The sequence below is a fragment of the Artibeus jamaicensis genome, unplaced genomic scaffold (genome assembly GCF_021234435.1).
Source record: "Artibeus jamaicensis isolate MK-2021 breed Jamaican fruit bat unplaced genomic scaffold, CSHL_Jam_final scaffold_1964, whole genome shotgun sequence".
Lineage (NCBI taxonomy): Eukaryota > Metazoa > Chordata > Mammalia > Chiroptera > Phyllostomidae > Artibeus > Artibeus jamaicensis.
In genome coordinates this window covers 104286-126559 of record NW_026522030.1, presented here as the reverse complement: position 1 = coordinate 126559, position 22274 = coordinate 104286, and the positions used below count along the sequence as shown (strand labels likewise).

The following is a 22274-nucleotide window of genomic DNA, read 5'->3' as shown; positions in this document are numbered from 1 at the left end:
TATGCAGAGATTACTTCTTACTTCCCTTTTAGTTTTTAGGTAAAGTTTAATGTACAAAACATGACATTGGCCACTTTAGCCTTCTATTATAAACAATTCAGTAGCATTTAGGAGACTCATCACCAATATCTCATTTTAGGACCCCTGAATAAACCTCTACAGAGCATCAATGAAACTGAGTAATTTGCAACTATAAAAAAATAAAAACACAGATCTCTATTAATCAGTATGGAAAAACATCTGGACATATTGTTACATGGAATCAAGCAATGTGGCAAATGGCACTCAGAACAAAGAAATTTTTGTAAAAATTAATAAGAAATAAAATATACATTTGTCTGTGCTCTTGGCAAAAAGTAACACAGGAAGTATAAATCAGAAACTAATGAGGTGGATTACCTGGAGAAAGTGGACAGAAGTGATGAGAAATTAGTATAATCATTAGTGTGGTTATGAGCATATTGTGTTTTGCAAGTAGAAAATAAATAGAAGAGGTGGTTCATGAAGCAAAATAGAATGAAGAAGACAAATGAACCTAACTGTATGTTAAATTATTACTATAATAGAGTACGATGAAAATAGTGTAATTACCTTAGTAATTTCTGAATCCAGAAATTTGTCTATATACTTTCACAATAAAACAAAAAACAAGAAAATGGAAATTAAATTTTAAGCTGTAGTGTGTCATTAATAGTTTCATGTATGAGTTCAAGATTCTGAACTACTTCCCATCTATCCAAACATTCAGCAAATAAGTCAATACTGAGGATACCTCTGACATCTGTTTCTCACCTGTGACTGTCCCTAAAATGCTCATGACCATGCAGACTAATCACTTCTTCATTTCCTACCCATGGTGTATTTCTCAGTTGTATTTTTATTTATTTTTTGGTTGCATTAATAATTCTCTTCTGGCAGTGATGGCATATGACAGGTATGTGGCCATCTGTCACCCTCTACACTACACCAGTATCATGAGCAAGAGGCTGTGTGCGCTGCTGGTGGCTGGTTCCTCAATTATTTCCTGTGGCAGTGCTGTGATGCACACCCCTCCTTGCCCAGGTGTCCTTCTGTGCTGACAACATTATTCCCCACTTTTTCTGTCGTCTCTCTATTCCACTCAAGCTGTCCTGTGAGCTGGTCATATTCACCCCAGGGGTTGTGATTGTCATTTTTCCATTGAGTGGCAACCTGGTTTGTTATGGCCACATTGGAGCCTTTATCTTCAGGGTACTTCTACCAAAGAGACTGCAAAGTCTTGTCCACATGTGGCTCCCACCTGGCTGTGGTGTCTCTCTTCTATGGGACAATTTTGGTTCTGTACTTTTCCTCCTCATGAAGCAACTCCACTGACTAGAACATGGTTGTACCTCTGATGTACACAGTAGTCACCCCCATGTTAAACCCCTTCATCTATAGCCTGAGAAACAGAGACATGAAGTTGGCTCTGCGACTATTTTCAGAAAAAGGATCCTTTTTGCCAAGTTAGAATCACATAATTGTGTTCTTATTTCATATAGTGAACCTTGTCAGTCATCCTGAAAAATGGCCTGTTGACCACCCGTGTCTCTAACATCCTCCCAACTGTCCTTACTGGATCTACGCCCTTTTACTTTACTCATATTTGTTGTCCTTTTATTCTTCCATGATCCAAAATATGGCATTTCCCACAACACACATGCAACTTGTAGTCTTCAAACTCTTTATTAGTCAGGCATGGCCTGATCACCCTAAATAGCTCACACTGTTGTGTTCTGTTGCTGAGAAGAGGAAGGACAGGCTGAGATCACAAAGCACAACAATCACCTTTCTCCAAAAGCAAATGGCACCTGCATCTTATGCTTCCTTTGAGAAGATATAACCACTCTAGCTTTAGGCTAAGATTACAAGTATGAAATGTGGCTGAGTTTCTGGCTGCTAGATGGCAGAGGGCAGCATTCCCAAGTGTGTCACAGTACCTCACTTTATAGTGAAGTGAACAATGGCCCTTCAAGCAAAGCCAGTTAAAATTTTGTTCAATATTGTTTTGATAGGTAAGAAAAAACCCTCCTCAGGAAAAGGTAATATAACTTTAATCATAACTCACTTTCCGTGTGTTGAAGAAAATGAGATATAAATCACTTATTTCCCCTTTCTTTTTTTATAAATATTTTAAATTATTTATTTATTTTTATTTATTTTTAATTTTATTTAGTTATTTTTTCAAGTACAGTTTTTTTGTCTATTTCTTCCATCCCAGCCTCCCCCACCCCTTGCTCCCCACCTCCCTCCCATTTCCACCCCCTTAGTCCTCGTCCCTCTGTCCTTCATATTTGTTCCTCAAAATCCCTCCCCCTTTTTCCCCTTAACTTCCCTTCCCTCTCCCCTCTGGTCGCTGCCCCCTTGTTCTCTATTTCAGCGTCTTTGTTTTTCTTTTTGTTCTGCTTGCTTGTTTTATTGTTTAGCTTCCTGTTAAAGGTGAGATCATATGGTATTTGTCTTTCAATGCCTGGCCTATTTCACTCAGCATAATGCTTTCCAGTTCCATCCATGTTGTTGCAAAGGGTAGTAGCTCCTTCTTTCTCTCTGCTGCATAGAATTCCATGGTGTATATGTACCACAATTTTTTGATCCATTCATTTACTGATGGGCACCTAGGTTGCTTCCAACTCTTGGCTATTGTAAATTGTGCTGCTATGAACATTGTGGTGCATAGGTTCTTTGATATTGATGCTTTAGGATTCTTAGGATATAATCCTAGCAGTGGAATTGTTGGATCAAAAGGCAGGTCGATTTTTATTTTTCTGAGAAAATTCCATACTGTTTTCCATAATGGTTGTACCAGTCTGCAATCCCACCAACGGTGAACTAGGGACCCCTTTTCCCCACAACCTCTCCAACATTCGTTGTTTGTTGCTTTGTTATGGTAGCCATCCTGACTGGTGTAAAGTGGTATCTCATTGTGGTTTTAATCTGCATCTCTCTGATAGCTAATGATTCCCCTTTCTTATCTATTGTTTTCCAAACTGCAAATATCCATCCAAGTTTCTAATGTTTAGTTTAATAAAGTTTAGTACATTTACCATTTTAATATAGTAGATAGTTAATAAAATGCTGGTTTTTGATGGTTTCCTAAAATCTAAAAAAATTTAATGTGATTGTGTTTACGACAAAAGCATAACAGGGGAGCACTCTGTAGGAAACTGCAATTTTTGCCTTTAAGTTGGATTTTTGTGGTGAGATCAGGCTATGTCTCTCTGATTAATGTTAGTCTGGGTTTTCCCAGACTAACATTCCCAGTTCCCAGTTCCCAGTGGGAACTGTGTTGTTCCCAAACTGGGAGGTCCCATTTCTGATTCCTTTTATAAGAAGAAATTTTATTTATTTATTTTTAGATAGAGGGGAAGCAAGGGGGAAAGAGAGAGGGAGAAACATTATTGTGAGAAATATCGACTAGTTGCCTCTCGTATGCATCCCGACCAGTGACCAAACCTGAAACCCAGGCATGTGCCCTGACCAGGAATTGAACTGGCAACCCCTCGTTTTTCAGGACAATGCCCAACCCCTGGACCCACACTGGCCATGGTGAGAGCTCCCACATCTAATAGGGAAAAGCTAAATGCATGAGCTCCTAATTCATGCATATAAAAATATTTGTTGCATAGCTACTCTTGTGCCAGAAGGTCTTAGTTCTGTGAATAAAGATTTTTAAAAAGACCCCAAAACTCATCCTCATGTAAGGACTTACACTCCGGCCCTCCTGCCTCCACTCATCAGGCTCCTTTGGCTTCATAGCAGCTTCTAATCTTCTACGACACCATGGAGTTTACTAATTTCCTTTATTTTCATTGTTTCTTCAGTGGAATGTAAGCACTACACAAGATGGTTTGATGTCAGAAATAAAGAAATAAACTGTAAGTTTCGTTTGTAGGTAAAAACTGCTATGAATAAAGGCAGTGTGAAAAGGGGTAGCAAGATGGCCATCAGAAAGGACAACATCTTACCCTTTTTGACATCATGGATGGACCCAGAGGGTATTAGGCTAAGTGAAACAAAACAGTCAGACAAGGAACATATAATTTCACTTACATGTGGAATCTACAAACCAAAATGAACTAACATCAAAGAAACAGAAGCATGCTCACAGATACAGAGAACAAAATGCCACATGGGAGGGGTGTTAGGACAATGGGTGGAAAACGGGAAGGGTTTAAAAAGTACTAACTGGCAATTACAAAATAGTCACAAGGATGTATAGTACAGCATAGGAAGTACAGTCAATAATACTGTAATGACTTTGATTGGTGTCAGTAGGTACCAGACTTATGAGGGGGATCACTTTGTAAGTTATATAATTGCCTAACCACTAAGCTGTATATATGAAACTACTATAACATCGAATGTCAAGTTTAATTGAAAAAAAGGAGGGAAGCAAGAGTGCTGGGGCTGTTGAACATTTACATGTGTGGCCCAGGTAGATCTCACTGGAAAGTCAACATCCAAACAAAGACGTTAGTGAGGACAGGGAAGCAAGCCTTAGAGATGTCTGGGGATGAGCATCCCAAACATGAAAATCAGCAACTAGATGCTCTGAGGTGAGATGGTGCCTGGTCCATTGTGGGAACACTGAGGGGGCCTCTGGAGCTGGACAGGGCAGGCTCAGGGAGGGACGGGAGGTGCTAAGTTTAGAGATATCAGCAGACCAGTTCTGTAGGGCACTTAATAGTCACAGTATCAACAGGTGTATTAGTTCAGGGTCTCCAGATAAATAGAACTGATAGTGTGTGTGTGTGTGTGTGTGTGTGTGTGTGTGTGTAGGAAGAGAGATTTAAGGAATTGGTTCATGCAGTTGTAGAGGCCTTTAGTCCAAACTCCACAGGGTAGAATGAATGGGAGACTGCAAAGGTGGGGAGAAGTTGCAATTTGAGACTAAAGGCATCTGCTGACAACTTTGTCTCTTCTTTGGGGGGAGTCAGTCTCTTTCCTATTGCCCCCAACTGACTGGATGAGGTCCTCCTACATTATGGAGGGATGTCTGCTTTACTCAGAGTCTGCTAATTGCAATGCTAATCCCATTCTAAATTGAAAAAACCTTCGTAGAAACATCCGGAATAATGTTTGACCCAATTAACCAAGTACCATAGTTGAGCCAAGTTAACACATAAAATTGAGGCATCATAATAGAGTTTTTGGTATTCAGTGTAAGTAATTTGGGAACCCACTGGAAAGTATTCAACAGAGGAATAACAAGAACACACTTAATTTTGTTACTGTTTCTTTAACAAACACCCAACTTTTGGGGCGTATACATGAATACAATAGATTTCATATACTTAAAGTATGCAGGTTGATCAGTTTGGGCGTAGGTACAGACCCATGAAACCATCACTACAAGCTGTCAGGATCATGTAGTCTCCTCATGCCTAGGCCTGTTCCCTCTTTGCTGCTCCCAGCTGCCACCCAGGGGAGTTAATGATCTGCTTTGTTCACATCAACTAGTTTGCATCTTCTAGAAGTTTCTCTAATTGGAAACATACAGAATATATTCTCTTACTGTTGTCTTCTTTCACTGGGCATAAGCATTTGAGATTCACCTATGTTGTAATATGTATCAACATACATTACATTCTGATGCTCATTAGTTCCTTCTTTTTATTGTCAAGTACCACTCCACTGCATAGATATACCACCGCTATGGTGCACATTCACCTGTTGATGGACATTTGGGATTCTCCCTAGCTGAAAACCTGATTTTTATTATATCCCAGCAACTTTGGCCATTTACCCACCATTTATTTTGCCAAATTTTTTGTGACTCCCCTATACATTCACATACGTTCTTCAAGAGGAATTTCTATGTTATTCACTGCTATGTGTCCAGAGTATATATCTGTTGTGGACTACCCTGCCTGGTTTCAGGAATTTTAACTCTACCTCCTGTGACTAAGGATGAGCGGTGAGCTACAACTTCTGAAATGCAAGCCCCAGGAGGCATAGCTTGTCTCTGGTAGTAAATGCTCCCTCAGTTTCCTCCCTGCCCCCAGCATAGCCAGAAGTCTTTGATGGGTAAGACCCTTTAGAGGAGGGGCAACCTAGGCCAGACACAATCACTTGGGAGGCCATCACTGGGGGGGCTGCAACAAAGAGCAATGGACTCTAGCCCCCTGGCTTTGACAAAGCCTGAGTCCCCATGTCCTCTGGGAGAAGCACTTTCTGGTTCTAATCCCCTTAAGCCTGAATACCTGATGGGGAGGGGTGCAGCTCCTTGCCTTGCTAGAGAGTGTTCTGGGGAAAAATCTGGCCTCACAAAGACTTCCTGAAAAACCTGTGAAATCTGCTCTGCTAAGAGTGCTTTCATTCTATGTTAAGGGTTCGAACAGGAAACCCTAAAGCTCTCTTTTTCATAGACTCTGACTCAGACTAAGCCCTCAGATTTCTATGAAGTATTATCTATTGTTTGACCCTTTCAGCCCTGTATTTCTGTGTGTTACAACCCAATAAAAGCCCCTGGACAAGGGGGGGGGTCAACGCCTTTTTCCACTGTGAAACTGGCCACTGCTCATGGCCTTTTTCCTCTGGGAAACTGGCCACCTCTCCTCCCCAAACAGATCACGTCATATCTCTGTCATGTTTACTTTCATCCATGGCACATGGGGGGACTTGCAAGGTAAGTCACCCCCACATATATCACTCTCTTACTTTTGTGAGAACTTTACTAATTATTTAAGGGAATGAGTGAATGAATGAACAAATAAATTCATTCTACATTACGAATGCCTATTCAAGCTATAGCTGATCCCTAGGGATACACAGACATTGACTATGACCCTCAGCATTTAGTAGTCTTTCATTACATGTTCATTTATCACCCCTCAAACTCACATGGAGACCACTATTATTATTTCCACTTAGAAGAACCTGAGTCTCAGAGACCTCTGAGCAATTACTCGGGTATTCACTCTTGGTAAATGGTGGGGGCATCCCTGTGTCTTTTCTCCAGAGTGCATAGACTCAATCACCTTACCCCAAGACACGGGACATACCCTACACTCCAGGACCCTATAGAGGAATTGGAAGAGCAGCCCCTTTGAGGGCACTTCGTGTTCTAGGAAAGATCTAGGTCATGTTGTGGGAGTCTGTGGTAGCCCATACACCACCTGGGCCATGTGCTGCTGTGCAGAGAAGCTCAATCAGGATGAGATGCCACAGGCACCTGGGCCCCTCCTGTTTCCCATCTGGAGACCTGACCAGAAGTCTGAGGCATCATTGACATTAAGGACACTCTCTCCTGTGACTCCAGTTGCAGCTCAGCCCCTGTGGACCCCAAACAGTCTCCTTTCCAAGAGCCCAGGAGTAGTTGGGCAATTATCCCAAGTGGACTGCTGCTCTAGTCAGGGACCTGGGGATGTTTCCCTCTGGGGTCTCTTTGAGTAAAAGGAGATCTTCTGCCTGATGTTTTGAAGCTGACAAACAGACATGAAAGTCAGCAGCAGTCCTTGGGCCACTGTGGTCTGCTCTCTCTCCTTTAATCCCAAGTCTGCTGCACAGAAAGTGAGGATCCAGGTAACAATACGAAGCACAAGGTATCAGAATCATAGCACTGGTATACATCAGAAGAGGCCCAGAAATAGGCACAGTTGTGTGTGTGTGCATTGTATGACTTTGTGTGTGTGTGTTGCTGACTCACACACTGAATGCCACCACCCAGGACCTATGTAGATCAGGGGAGGCTGGAAACTTCTCAGTCATGTGAGCCTTCATTTTACTTGTGTTTTGTTGTTCATGTGCTCTCTGTGAGACCTTGTGCGTCACTTGTGGTTTGAATATGTGTGTCTGCTGGTGATTACAATGTGTGTGGTGGAGGATGCTTGATAGTTCTCTGTGCACTGTGTTACACGTGTGAGAATGTCGGGAGTGTGAGTTTTGCACAGGTTTCTGTGATGTTGACTCACACTGTGAATGTATTTAACTAACCTGAGTATAAGCTAGTGAGAGAGAAGTCTGTATGTCTTCTTTGGAAAGTGTGTGGCTCTGAAAGTGTGTGAGTGCTTTTGTGTGTAACAAACTCACACCTTGACTACCTCCAAATAGAAGATGTGTAGGACAGAGACTTAAAACCTAGGTACAAAAAAAATAAGCCAAAAACATTGTTTTGATACATTTGGACTCTGTACTTGCTACACACCAGAATCCACAAGGCAGCTCCAAAAAAATCCCATGTTGAAAATCTTTTGGGGGCCATTTTTCAGTGATTTGAATAACACAGGAGGGCCCTGGAAGCCCTCTTTTGATACTCTTCTGCAATTTTGTTACATAGTTTAGATACTAAATGCTCACTTCTGAGGTTGCAGGTGTCTACATAAACTCTTGGCATTTTTTCCCACTTAATAGCTTTGTGGCCTTGGCTTTGGCCTGTGTTGCCCATCAGCCTCCACTGTCAAATGGGAATAATTTTAATCGCTATAGAATTCTTATAAGTAGGTGCTTCAGTTCAGGGTACATTGCCAACAATTAGGAAATTGTAGCCTTCTAGAGGTCCAGCCAGCTGACTGTCCATTTCATGACCTCTCAGGAGATGGGACTTGGTACAAAGACAGGAAAATCAGGCCCATCCAAAGACTCTCTCCCCAACCTCCTGGTAGCAGGTTCTCTTCTTCATGACACATTGTGTCCCTAGTCTCCTCTTTCACCTCGTGGCACTGAAGGAATCTGGCAGCACCTCTGCACTGTTCCCTTCCCTTCAAATTGGGTTTGTCCAGAAGATGCTGGAGATCTCAGTTACTGCCTAGGGTACTTACCTGTTAGCTACTCACACAACTATATCCATATAAAGTTCCTCTCACAAGCATGTGAAAACTTAACATTTAACTTTCACTTAATGTTTTTCTACCCATGGAATAAAATTTGTGGATTCTCTTTCTAATGAACAGAGGATCAGAAAATCTACCTTTGAGTCCAAGCTCCACTATGTGATGTATATGTGGAATTCTGTAAGCTATTTCACTACTCCTGGTAGTAAATTGAAAAAAAAAAAAGAATCATTGTCTTCTCTGTTTTTCAGACATGAAATAAACTGTCAGTTGACTGAAATCGAAGGTACATGCAACCACTTACAAACAAAGGGCTGCAGGAACATGAGTGGCAACCATTATTGGAGCAGAAGGACTCACTTAAATCCTGAAATGATATTTCTTAAGGCCCTGGATCTTCTGTATAATTAAAGAGAGGGAGAAACTGTAGGATCAAAGGAGCAAAGATTCCAAAAATTTGAGACACAGGAAAGAATTGTGACCTTAGCAGTTACTAGTAGGTCCTTGCTTCATGACATATATAATGAAGTTTTAATAACAGCTCCTAGGACTACTGAAAATTTAATTGGGCAATAATGTGAAAATACTGTATTTGCTTGACATACTATTCACTGAATGCCAATTATTATGAATGAGAAGATGAGTACTGGGAAAGAGTGATGGTCAAGCAGGTAACTGAATTCTCATAGGCACTTCCCATGCTTCAGTGTCCCCAATGCTCAGTTGCAGATCTCAGGTGTCTTGCCATCTAGGATTACTCATTTCTGAGTCTACTTGAGGCACCAGATTCAGTTAGAGATGAAGGAACTGAAGTAATGTTTACATTTTGGCAAAACAGATGAATATAGACTTGACGTGTTATCACCAGGGAAGGGGATTTACCCCAATGACAGCTGTGAGCTTAGAAACTCCCCCTGAGATGGTGAAAGCTCACTTAATGTTAAGACACCACCAGCTTACCCTTCATGCTGACCTCTCATACATCTCATGTTGATTAAATTCCTGCATTGGATCTTGGCTTTATTTGGATAGTTATCCCATCATATAAACAATGGCTAAAATTTTGTGTTTATTTTATATAGGGCACTGTTCAGACATTGATGTGTCTTGAATTAGAATCCTGTAATAAATTCTACGAATGTGTGACACAGGAATCTTCACATTACAGTCCTACGAGGTGAGCTCATGAGAGATTTGGCTGCTCAAGTCATCCACCTAGAAAGCAGTGGGGCCAGACTAGTAGCACAGGAAATCTGGCTGCCTTGCTTACCTTCAGTCAGTCCTGCCAGTGTTTCCAATGAATTCAAGATGCTGACCTACTTCCCATGTGTCCAAACATACAGCAAATAAGTAAACACTGAGGAGAAGGGAGGGACTCCTCACTCTCACAGGAAAGGTACTATGCACGTAGAAAAGGAGAAACTGCAAAGGACTCTGAGGTGTTAAACTAAAATTGGGTATCTGTTTAAGATCATGGGTTGTAACAATTATAAATAGATGGAAACTTATATTAAACACACACACACACTGTTCCCATCCCTCATTCTTTCTGCCCCACTCCTGACCCATCCCAGCGGGTAAACACTGCTTTAGGATTTGCTTTCTAGTTTTTGCTTTCTGTGTTCCTTTTATATATATTCTCTCATTGACTTCTCTGATATAATTTAGAATCCTTGGAAACAGTAAACACACCTAGAGATTCAAAATGAATATCAATAGTCATGGATTATAACTCAGAGAATGATAAGTTAAAATCCATGAGTCCATAATGATATAAACACATATGAAACAAATGAGTGGGGAATAAGTGTAACTTTCTTCTTATCAGAGACCAAAATAAATAAACACAGAAGGAAGGACACTATTTGTAAAACTACCATCTGGCCATCACATTTGTGATAGTATTGTTATATAAGAATCACCAGGGAGATCAAGATAGTGGCATAGGTATACACAGTTCTCCTCCTTGCAGAACAACATAAAAATTACAACTACAGCATAGAACAACCATCCCTCAGAATTGTCAGGAATTGAGTTGAGTGGAAGTCCGACAACTACAGAATTAAAGAAACCACATCCATCCAGACCAGTGTAAGGGGAGGAGATGTGGAACAGGCTGGTGCCACATCCACATGTGGTGGATAAAAATTTGAGAGGAATGTCTCAGGAGTGAGGAGTCCCAGACCCCCAACAACCCCCAGCCCAGAGTTCCAGTGCCAGGAAGACACCTCTCCATAACTTCTGTCTGCAAACATCAGTGGAGATTGAGTTGAGGGAAGAAACTTCTAGAGTCCCAAGCACTTCCTCTTCAATAAAACACATACAGATTTAGGCTCACTCCCTCTGGGCTCCAGCACTGGGTTAGCAGTTGGAGAGGCACCAGTGGCATATTGGGAGAAACTGAAGTGTCTGGCATCAAGGCGAGAGCTGGGGAACAGTTTTCTTCCAGACAAAAAGGCAGGCAGAGCCTACTGTCCCTTTTCTGAATCCTCCCTCCACAAAGCCACAGACCTCACACGTGGGTGTCATATCTGAGACTCCATCACCTGCCTTATGCTGTTTGGCCTGCCTTAGAGATCCCCTGACACTCTGTCTCACCCAACTTATGGGCCCACCCAAGCTTTTAACACTGGCTTTTCCATATGAATGGCTGGTCTTGCCTCATGCTTCACAACTTCCTAATCATCTCAAACAAGCAACAGCCAGCCTCAGTTCAGAGATCAGCTTTGCCTGTGAAGCTCCAAGCCCAGCACAGGTAGGAGTCATCTCAAATTGCACTATACGTCCTGCAGGGTAGCTTCAGGCAGAACACAGGAGGTGGCTAAGCTTGTCCTGCACCTCATGAGAAACCTCAGAGCCTATGCATCCAGTGGACAGCTACAGACCATGTCAGAGCACCATATTGCTCCTGCACAGCTGATCCTCCCCAGAGGTTGGAGGTTGGTGCTAAGTGGTCACAGCCAATCCTTGCAGGTGACTGGCCTGCATACATCATCCCCATTAAACTGCCTTCAGCAACCAAGGCTCACCCTACAAGAAGAGAGAACACTCGACCAACTTGAAGGGCACACCTCAAGTACCCAGCTTGGGTGACAGGGAAAGCTGTGCTAATGGACCATACAGGACACCTACAACATTAAGCCACTCTTCTAATACAGGGAGTCATAACAGCTCTACCTAATATGCAGAAACAAACACAGGGAGGCTGCCAAAATGAGTAGAGAAAGAAACAAGGCCCAAACCAAAGAACAGAATAAAACTCCAGAAAAAAAAACTAACAGAATCAAGATAAGCACTCTGTCAGATGCAGAGTTCAAAATACTGAACTTGAGCAGGTTATAAGGCTGCTCAAGGAACACAGTAAAGACTTCAACAGAATAAAAAAGATCCATTAAGACACAAAGGATACACTAACTGAAATAAATGACAATTTCCAGGGAAACAACAGCAGAGTGGATGAAGCTGAGAATCAAATTGGTGATTTGGGACTTAAGGAAATAAAAAACAGCAAGAAGGAAAAAAAGTCAAAAAATAAAATGAGGATACTTTAAGGAGCTTCTGCAGCAGCCTCAAATGTTGGACATTCACATATGGGGTGCCAGAAGGAGAAGAGAAAAACAAGAAATTGAAAGTCTATTTGGAAAAAATAATGAAAAAGAACTTCCAGTATTTGGTGAAGGAAATAGACATGCCTGTCCAAAAACCACAGAGAGTCCCAAACAAGATGGACGCAAAGAGGCCCACTTGAAGGCACATCTCATTAAAATGCCAAAGGTTAAATATAAAGGGAGAATCTTAAAAGCAGGCAGTTACCTACAAAGGAGTTCCCATAAGACTATGAACTGATTTCTCAAAAGAAACTTTGCAGGCTAGCAAGGATTGGAAGAAATACTCAAAGTCAATAAAAGCAAGGTCCTATAGCCAACATTGCTCTACCCAGCAAGGCTATCATTTAGAATTAAAAGGCAGATAAAGAGCTTCCCAGACAGTAAAAACTAAAGGAGTTCTTCATCACCAAGCCATTATTATATGAAATGTTGACAGGACTTATTTAAGAAAAAGAAGAAGAGAAAAACTGTGGAGAATAAAATGGCAATAAATATATATCTATCAACAATTGAATATGAAAAACAAACTAGGCAAACAAAAACAGAAGAGACAGAATAATGGATATGGATAGTGTGCTGATGATTGCCATATGGGAGGGGAATGTGGGGAAAATGAGTGAAGAGGTAAGAGAATTAAGTACAAACAGGTAGTTAAGGAATAGCCATGGAGGTGTAAAGTAAAGGAAAGGGAGCAGCCAAAGAATTTACATGCATGACCCATGGATGTGAAAAAAGGAGTGGGGATTTCCTGAGGGAGTGGGAGGTGCTGGGTGGAGGAGGCAAAATCTGGAAAAATGGAAACAATTGTAACAGTGTAATCCAAGAATATAATTTACCAAAAAAAGAAAGTAAAAAAAGAATCACCCAGACTTCCGCCAAGATGGAGGCATAAGTGGAAGCACTGTACCTTCTCACACAACCAGGTTTAAAAACAATAAAGTTTTAGCAACAAAAACGCAGCCAAACCACAGAAAATTGAACTATATGGAAGTCTGACAACAATGACCCGTCAGCCATACCGATAAGAGGGGCAGAGCCAGCAGTGCAGCATGGTTGGGCAGGAAAGATCCACCGGACCAACCTGGGGACACAACCCAGGCGCACAGGCAGCCGATGGCGGATCCCAGGTGTGGAGTAGTGGGCGGACCCACTAAGGGATGACCATGGTCACATAATCGTGCGCAGATAAACTGGTGAAGGAGCGAGCGATGAGACAGACCCCAGTGGCGAGAAGCGGCAGAGGGGACTTCTATTGTCCCTCTCTGACCCACCCCCACATACAGCATCACAAACCAGCGACCTGGGTGGCCCCACCCTGGTGAACATCTAAGGCTCCCCTCCTCATAAATAACAGGCACGAATAGATCAAAACATAGCTCAAGAACAACTCAGAGCCCCAGAGCCGATAAATCTAAGTGATGAAGAAACAGCCAAACTTTCAGATGCACAGTTCAAAACACTGGTGATCAGGATCCACACAGAACTGGTTGATTATAGTCACAAATTAGAGGAACATGTGAAGGCTAAACTAATTGAAATGAATGGAAATGCATAGGAAACCAATAGTAATGGAAAGGAAACTGGGAATCAAAGCAAAGGAGTGGACCTGAGAGAGGAAAAAAAGGACCAAACAGAGAAGGATGAAGTAACAAGAATTCAAAAAAATGAGGAGAGGCTTAGGGACCTCCACAACATCTTTAAATGCTCCAACATCCGAATGATAGGGGTACCAGAAGAGGAAGAGGAACAGCAACAAGTGGGAACCTTATTTGAACAAATAATAAAGGAGAACTTCCCCATTCTGGCAAAGGTAATAGACTTCCAGGAAATCCAGGAAGCTCAGAGAGTCCCAAAGAAGGTGGAACCAAGGAAAAACACACCAAGGCACATCATAATTACATTACCCAAGATTAAAATGAAAAAGAGAATCCTAGAAGCAGCAAAAGATAAGGGGACAGTCACCTACAAAGGAGTTCCCATCAGACTGTCAGCGGATTTCTCAAAAGAGACCTTGCAGGCAAGAAGGGGCTGGAAAGAAATATTCCAAGTCATGAAATCCAAAGACCTACATCCAAGATTGCTCTATCCAGCAAAGCTTTCATTTACAATGGAAGGGCAGAAAAAGTGTTTCTCAGATAAGATCAAATTCAAGGAGTTCATCATCACCAAGCCCTTACTATATAAAATGTTAAAGGGACTTACCTAAGAAAAAGAAGATAAAAAAGATGAACAGTGAAAGGATGGCAAATTCACAGTTATTAAGAACCACACCTAAAACAAAAGCAAACTAAGAGGACAGCTAAATCAGGGGCAGAACCATAGAAATGAAGATCATATGGAGGGTTAGCAAAAGGGGAGTGGGAGAAGGAGAAGGCGGGAGAAGGTACAGAAAATAAGTAGCATAGACATTAGGTAGAAAATAGATAGGAGGAAGGGCAAGAATTGTAGGGGAAATATAGAATCTAAAGAATTTGAGACACATGGTCATAAACTAAAAGGGGGAAATGGTGGGGGAGGGGTGTGCAGGGTAGAGGAGAATGAAGGGGGGAATAGAACAACTTTAATGGCATAATCAATAAAATATATTTAAAAAAAGAAAGAATCGCCAATGGATGTTAAATATAGTAGCTGAATGCTAATAAGGAAAAAGTTATGTTTATTTATCATAAAAATATCTACTCAAATGATACCTACTAATAACCAGGTTAAAATATTAACTTCAAAACAATAGTAACTTTATAAGAGGACCTGGCAGATTCCACCATATTCCATTGATCTATGACTCAAACACTAATGAAGGGAGAAATTAATATTATATGTCTTCTAATAACATGCATTGTGGTATACCAGGTGAAAATCTAAGCCTGAAACATACATACATTAATACCTGCATGCACATAGAAGGTAAACACAGAAAAACATTAACCATTGGAGAATCAGGGTAGGGCCTTTCCAGGAATCCTTGACATCAGTTTTATAACATTTCTGTATCTTTAAAATCATTTCCTAATTAAAAGTTGAAAAGTCCTTTGTCCCAGCTGGCACATGCCCAGGAAGAAAAAAATCCAGGCATCACTGGAATCAGGGACACTGTCCCCTAGGACTCTAGTCCTTCTGGTTCTTGGATACCCAGCTCCCCAAAGGGCAGGCAGAATTAGCCAGAAGCTTGGGGACTGGGTGTCAGTCTCTCATTAGTAGGGTTATCTGTTGAGTCATTTCTCTGGGTCTGATTAAACAAAATGAAAGTCTGCTGAAGTGCCAAGCCCCAGATGTTTCTTCTATTTGTGTCAATGTTAGGACTCCTGAGGAAAACCTGAGGAGCTGGGCAACAGTCTGGAGCAGAAGGTGTCCCAACTCACCAAAGATGAGCACAGGTCAGAGGAGCTGGATGTCTGTACAGATGGACAGATCTGCCTGTGTGATGGTTGATTCATGGATGAGATTTTAAGTTCATGACTGTGCATGTGTCTCTGTGTGTCTTCAGGTATTGTATATGCTTGTGTACATTCTGATTGATAGTTGCATTTGTTTGCACACGTGTGTGCACAGGTATCTGAGTCACAGCCTGACTCTTCCTGGGGTACACCTAACCTGGCCCCATTCTGACCCTTGTATACCAAGTTATCAGCCTCTTGCCTATGATTAGGGACTCCTGATTCATGCCTGTGATTGAAAGTATTTGCATGACAGCTGAGCATCAGAGGTGACATTGTTGGCTCTGGTGCTAGACAAAAAGATGCCTGACCTCAGAGGAGCCAAGGTCAGGTCAGAGAAGGGTCATGTCTCTGCTCAGCAGCATGTGCTGGTGCATGTGGAGCTGTGTCTGAGGGTGACACACTGCTGTGTGAGAGCAGAAAGCTATATTATTTAGTTTTCTCTGTATATTGGCCTGTGTGACCGTGTGCATGGAATTGTGGTTTACCATGTGCACACCATGTGGTGGTGGTTTAATGAGTGCACCTGTGACTGAATAGGCTAACCTGCCCCAGGCTGATGGCCTTCCCTCAGGAAGGGGATGGGTCAGAAGGGCAGAGCGTGCCCTCATGTTGAATAGGAGGCTGTGTGCTGCTTGTGTGGTGAGTGTGTGTCTGGGTGTGCATATGAGCTGTTCATGTGTGTTTCTTGTGAGATTTTTTTCTGTGGCCTTCTGTGTTTTAGGTGATGTATGTGTAGTGTTAGTGTGTATGTGGTGAGCTGTTTACTGGGTGTGTCATGAGTCAGTTATGTTGATGTGCATTGTGAGTGTGTTTGCAGGTGACTGGTCCATCAATGTGTGTTGTGTGTGTCTCATTTGTAGGTTTCAGATGACTTGTATGTGTGTGCATGTATATTTATGAGATCTCCTCTTAGGGTGGCAACTTGGTAACAGGTAAGTAATATTCACAAATCAGCACTGTTTGTGTGTGATCTCCATCAATGACCTCAATTTTTCTTTAAGTGTGCTCATTCTGGGGCACCATTAATTGAGAGAACCCAACTCCAAAACACGTCCTGTGTCTGGAAACAGACCCAATGTCATATTCATGTTCCTGAGTGTAGTCACTCAGAATTTGCAACTCTTTATTTTTACTAAACATCCCAGGCAAAAGAAAATCCAGGCATCCAGCTGTGAGAAGTTATTGGTCAGAATGACCTTCAAATAGTGGTGACCTTGGAATGTTATTTAAATCCTTGGTCTCAGTTTACATCTACAAAATGGAAAGAACTGCACATCCTTGTGAATCTTAGAGAGGCCTTCAGTAATTGTTTATTGTATAAAAATTTGTATGTATTGGAGAATTTTTCTCACTTGGAATGTATATAAATGTGAAGGAACAAAACCAGTAAGGAGACTGAGAAAATTTTGACGTATTTGGATCCTTACAGCTCTAAAATAATATATCGTGCTTGACTCCCCAGCCAACAAATAGGAAGTTTCCATGTGAAGAAGTTTAGAGCATGGGTGCTGATTACACGGATGTATTACACTGAGCCCCATGAAGCAGCTAATACATGGTAATTGTCATGTATAGAAAATGATAACACATGTATGTCATTTATATACTATATATCGCATAAAATATAAACACAGATACACACATCTGTGTACCATTCTGCCCGCCACTGTACTGCTCGGTGCCCACAGAGTTTGTATCAATATGTTTCTATTTCTTAAAAGCTGAAATAGGTGAAAGACCACAAATTCTTACTGCAGCTGTGAAGTGGTTGTATTATCAGGGAATGTAAGGCTGATGACTGGATATAACTAGGGAACAGCAGTGAAGTCCTCAGTCCAGTACTCAGATGTTCACCAAAATGTTCAGCGCTGTTATGAAAGGCAGTTTGTGAACTTTTCTGGTTTCAGAGCTACTGCAACATCAAGTGCCTTTAAATGACCAGCAATTTCTAGAGTGTCCCTGGGTTAACAGCTGTGGATTAATAGGTTCATAGGCAGAGTGTCACACTGTTCCAATATCTCCTCAGCACTGGAGTCTCATGTTTACTTATGGTAGACACAATTGATCCCAGTTTTCAGGGCTCATCTTCCAATTCTGCTGCCGAGAATTGTGTATTCACTGGACCAGTGTACAAATTATCCCTCCACGCTCATTGAGATCTAAACTCCCAGAAGTGGGGACGTTGCTTTTCCTGTTCACTGGTGCATCTGAGTCCTTAGTAGAGACCCCAACAAACTCTGTGTTCAATAAGTGACAGGTGAATGAAATTGTAAACACCTCCTGCTTCTGTGCAATGAGGTCTTGTTGGCTGCTTTTTGGGTTCAGTGTTTTCCTGGAAGCAGACTGGGTTATAGCAGAGAAGTATACATTTACTAGTACAAAATATTAATAAGGGTAAAGTTAAAATTTCATGGTTTTCCCAGAAAATTACAGTATGAGATGTGATGATCTTGGTTTTATTTCCAGAATTCTGAGAGGCCCAAACCTTCCTAATGTCCAGCAGAGAGATGAGCAGCATGAGGCCTGGGAACCAGAGCAGCCTGTCCGAGTTCATCCTCCTGGGGATCCCCATCCCTCCAGGGCAGCAGGGCCTGTTCTTTGCCCTGTTCCTGGGCATGTACCTGACCACAGTGCTGGGCAACCTGCTCATCATTCTGCTCATCAGGCTTGACTCCCGCCTGCACACACCCATGTACTTCTTCCTTAGCCACTTGGCCTTCTCTGACATTTGTCTGTCATGTGTCACTGTTCCTAAGATGCTAATGAATATGTACACACAGCAACAATCCATTCCCTATGTGGGATGCATTTCTCAGTTGTATTTTTTCATAATTTTTGCTACTCTTGACAATTTCCTCCCGCGATGATGGCATATGACAGGTACATGGCCATCTGTCACCCTCTACACTATAACACCATCATGAGGGAGGAGTTGTGTGTGCTGCTGGTGGCTGCCTCATGGGTTACTGCATGTGCTCATGCACTGTTGCACACTGTCCTCTTGGTCCGACTGTCCTTCTGTGCTGACACTGTCATTACCCACTTCTTCTGTGACCTCACTGTGCTCCTGAAGGTCAGCTGCTCAGACATCTACCTCAATGAGCTAGTCGTCTTAACTGAGGGAGGAATGTTTATATTCTTGCCTCTAGCTATTATTCTGGGTTCATATATCCATATAGGGACTATTATCATGAAGGCTCCCTCCACTAAGAGACTGTTGAAAGCTTTTTCTACCTGTGGCTCCCATCTCTTTGTGGTGTCTTTATTCTATGGGACACTTGCTGTTGTTTACCTTTTCTCCTCCTCATGGGATTCCAAAGACATCATTGCTTCAGTCATGTATACGGTAGTCATCCCAATGCTGAACCCGTTCATCTATAGCCTGAGGAACAGAGATGTAAAGCAGGCCTTAGAATATTTGTCAACCAGGTTAAAGAAGTTAATATGTCAATGAGATCACATTTCCCACTTGGAGTGTTTACAATTCTTTATTCCTAAATAATTATTTTTCACTTGTTCATCATCTCTTATAAGGTATATGCAAAATGTTTTGCAACACCTGTTGCACAATTTTAACTATGAATTTTTCTTTTTCTCTGCTGAGATATGTCAGTTTTTCCTTATGTATATTTATACTGTATTATGAAGACACACTGATTAGTGTCATGATCTGCTACTGGCGTGTTCCTCCCTTTGGTTAATTGTATGTATTTTAATATTGCATTACTCCTCTACTAACTTATTAATCATACATTATTATTATTCTAATTATTTTCTGTGCTGTATGTAGAGATTACTTCTTACTTTCTGTAAAATGTTTAATATAGAAAACATGACATTGACCACTTTAGCCTTCTGTTGTACACAATTCAGTGGCATTTAGGAGACTCATCACCGATATCTCATTTTAGGACCCCTGAAGAAAACTCTACAGAGCATCAGTGAAACTAAGTAATTTGCAACTGTGAAAAAATAAAAACACATATATCTATGAATCAATATGGAGAAACATCTGGATATATTGTTAAATGGGAACAAGCATTGTGGAAATGGGTACTTAGTACTGAAGTTTTTGTAAAAATTAAGGGGAAATAAAATATACATATGTCTGCCTATTTGAACAAAAGGAAACACAGGAAGTATAAATCAGAAACTAATGATGCGGTTTACCCAGAGAAGGTGAATTAAATGGGGAGATGAGTATAATTTTTAGTGTAGTTATGAACATGTTGTCTTTTGCAACTAGAAAATAAATAGATGAGGTGGTGCATAAAGCAATATAGAATCAAGAAGACATATGAACCTAACTATATCTTAAATTAATATCATAATTAGACTAAAGAGGGAAATAATCTAAGTACCCTAGTAATTCTTGAACTCAGAATTTTGTTTATATACTTTCACAATAAAAAATAATTGAACACAAAATCTTGAGCTGTAGTTAATGTGTCATTAATAGTGGAATGAGTTCAAGATTCTGAACTACTTCCCATGTATCCAAAGATTTAGCAAACAGGTAAAAATGGAGGAGAAAGAAGTGACTCCTTACTCTGATAGGAAAGGTACTATGCACATAGAAAAGGAGAAGCTGCAAAGGATTCCCAGGTGTTAAACTAGCATTGGAAAAATCAGTTGGACCTCATAGGTTTTAAAAATGAGAAATAAATGGAAACTTATATGTTATATATATATCTATACTGTTCCCAGCCCTCATTCTTTCTGCCCAACTCCTGACCCATCTACCTGGGTAAACATAACTTTAGTCTTTGATTTCTACTTTTTACTTTTTGTGTTCCTTTTATATATATACTCCAGTTGACTTCTCTGATATTATTTAAAATCCCTGGAGACAATAAACACACCTAGAGATTATTAATTCAAAATTAATTCAATATTAATTCAAAATTAGTAACAATAGTAATGGATTATAACTCAGAATAATAAGTTAAAATCCATAGGTCCATAGTGATATAATCAAATAGAAAACAAATGAGTGGGGAATAAGTGTAACTTCCTTCTTACCAGAGACCACAATTAATAAACATACAAGAAAAGATACTATTTGTAAAATTACCATCTGGACATCACATTTGTGATAATCTTGTCATATAAGAATCATCAATGAGATCAAGATGGTGGCATAGGTAAACACAGCTCTCCTCCCTGCACATCCACGTCAAAGTTACAACTCAACTATAGAACAACCATCACTCAGAACTGTCAGGAATTGAACTGAGTGGAAGTCTGACAACTACGGAATTAAAGAAACCACATCCATTCAGACCAGTGTAAGGGAGGAGATGTGGAACAGGCTGGTGTCCCATCCACATGTGGTGGATACAAATTTGAGAGAAGTGTCTCAGGAGTGAGGAGTCCCAGTCCCACAACAGCCCCCCAACAGACCCCAGTCCAGAGTTCCAGTAACAGGAAGATGAGTCTCCATAACTTCTGTCTGCAAACATCAGTGGAAATTGAGTTGAGGGAAGAAACTTCTAGAGTCCCAAGCACTTCCTCTTCAAGAAAACACATACAGATTTAGGCTCACTCCCTCTGGGCTCCAGCACTGGGTTAGCAGTTGGAGAGGCACCAGTGGCATACTGGGAGAAACTGAAGTGTCTGGCATCAAGGTGAGAGCTGGGGAACAGTTTTCTTCGAGACAAAAAGGCAGGCAGAGCCCACTGTCCCTTTTCTGAATCCTCCCTCCACAAAGCCACAGACCTCACACCTGGGTGCCATATCTGAGACTCCATCACCTGCCTTACACTGTTTGCCTTGCCCTAGTGATCCCCTGACACTCTGTCTCACCCAACTTATGGGCCCACCCAAGCTGTTAACAGTGGCTTTTCCATATGAATGGCTGGTCTTGCCTCATGCTTCACAACTACCTAATCATCTCAAACAAGCAACAGCCAGCCCCAGTGAGCCACCATCCCCCATACCTCTTGCTAAGTGGCCCAATGCTTGGCACTAGCAGCAGCCAGACTTGATTCAGAGATCAGCTTTGCCTGAGAAGCTCCAAGCCCAGCACAGGTAGGAGTCATCTCAAATTGCATTATACCTCATGCAAGGTAGCTTCAGGCAGAACACAGGAGGTGGCTAAGCTTGTCCTGCACCACATGAGAAACCTCAGAGCCTATGCATCCAGTGGACAGCTACAGACCATGTCAGAGCACCTTCTCCTTGCTCCTGCACAGCTGATTCTCCCCAGAGGTTGGAGGTTGGTGCTAGGTGGTCACAGCCAATCCTTGCAGGTGACTGGCCTGCAGAAATCATTCCCATTAATCTGCCAGGAGCAACCAAGGCTCAACTACGAGAGAGTATACTTGGCCCACATAAATTGGACACCTCAAGTACCCAGCTTGGGTGACAGGGAAAGCTGTGCTACTGGACCCTACAGGACACTTATACCACTAAGCTACTCTGCTAATACAGGGAGTCAT

The 22274-nt window shown here is 41.6% G+C and overlaps 1 protein-coding gene and 1 pseudogene across 1 annotated transcript; both read left to right on the top strand.

Annotated features, from left to right (window-relative positions):
• The first annotated feature begins 516 nt into the window (after positions 1 to 516).
• LOC128626015 (olfactory receptor 1J1-like) lies at positions 517 to 1489 on the top strand (annotated as a pseudogene).
• A 16849-nt stretch (positions 1490 to 18338) lies between these two features.
• LOC119052957 (olfactory receptor 1J4-like) lies at positions 18339 to 19288 on the top strand. The gene is given in 2 exon segments (XM_037150371.2): positions 18339 to 18690; positions 18693 to 19288. Coding segments are annotated over 2 exon segments (945 nt in total). The 5' UTR covers positions 18339 to 18341.
• The last annotated feature ends 2986 nt before the right edge of the window (positions 19289 to 22274 follow it).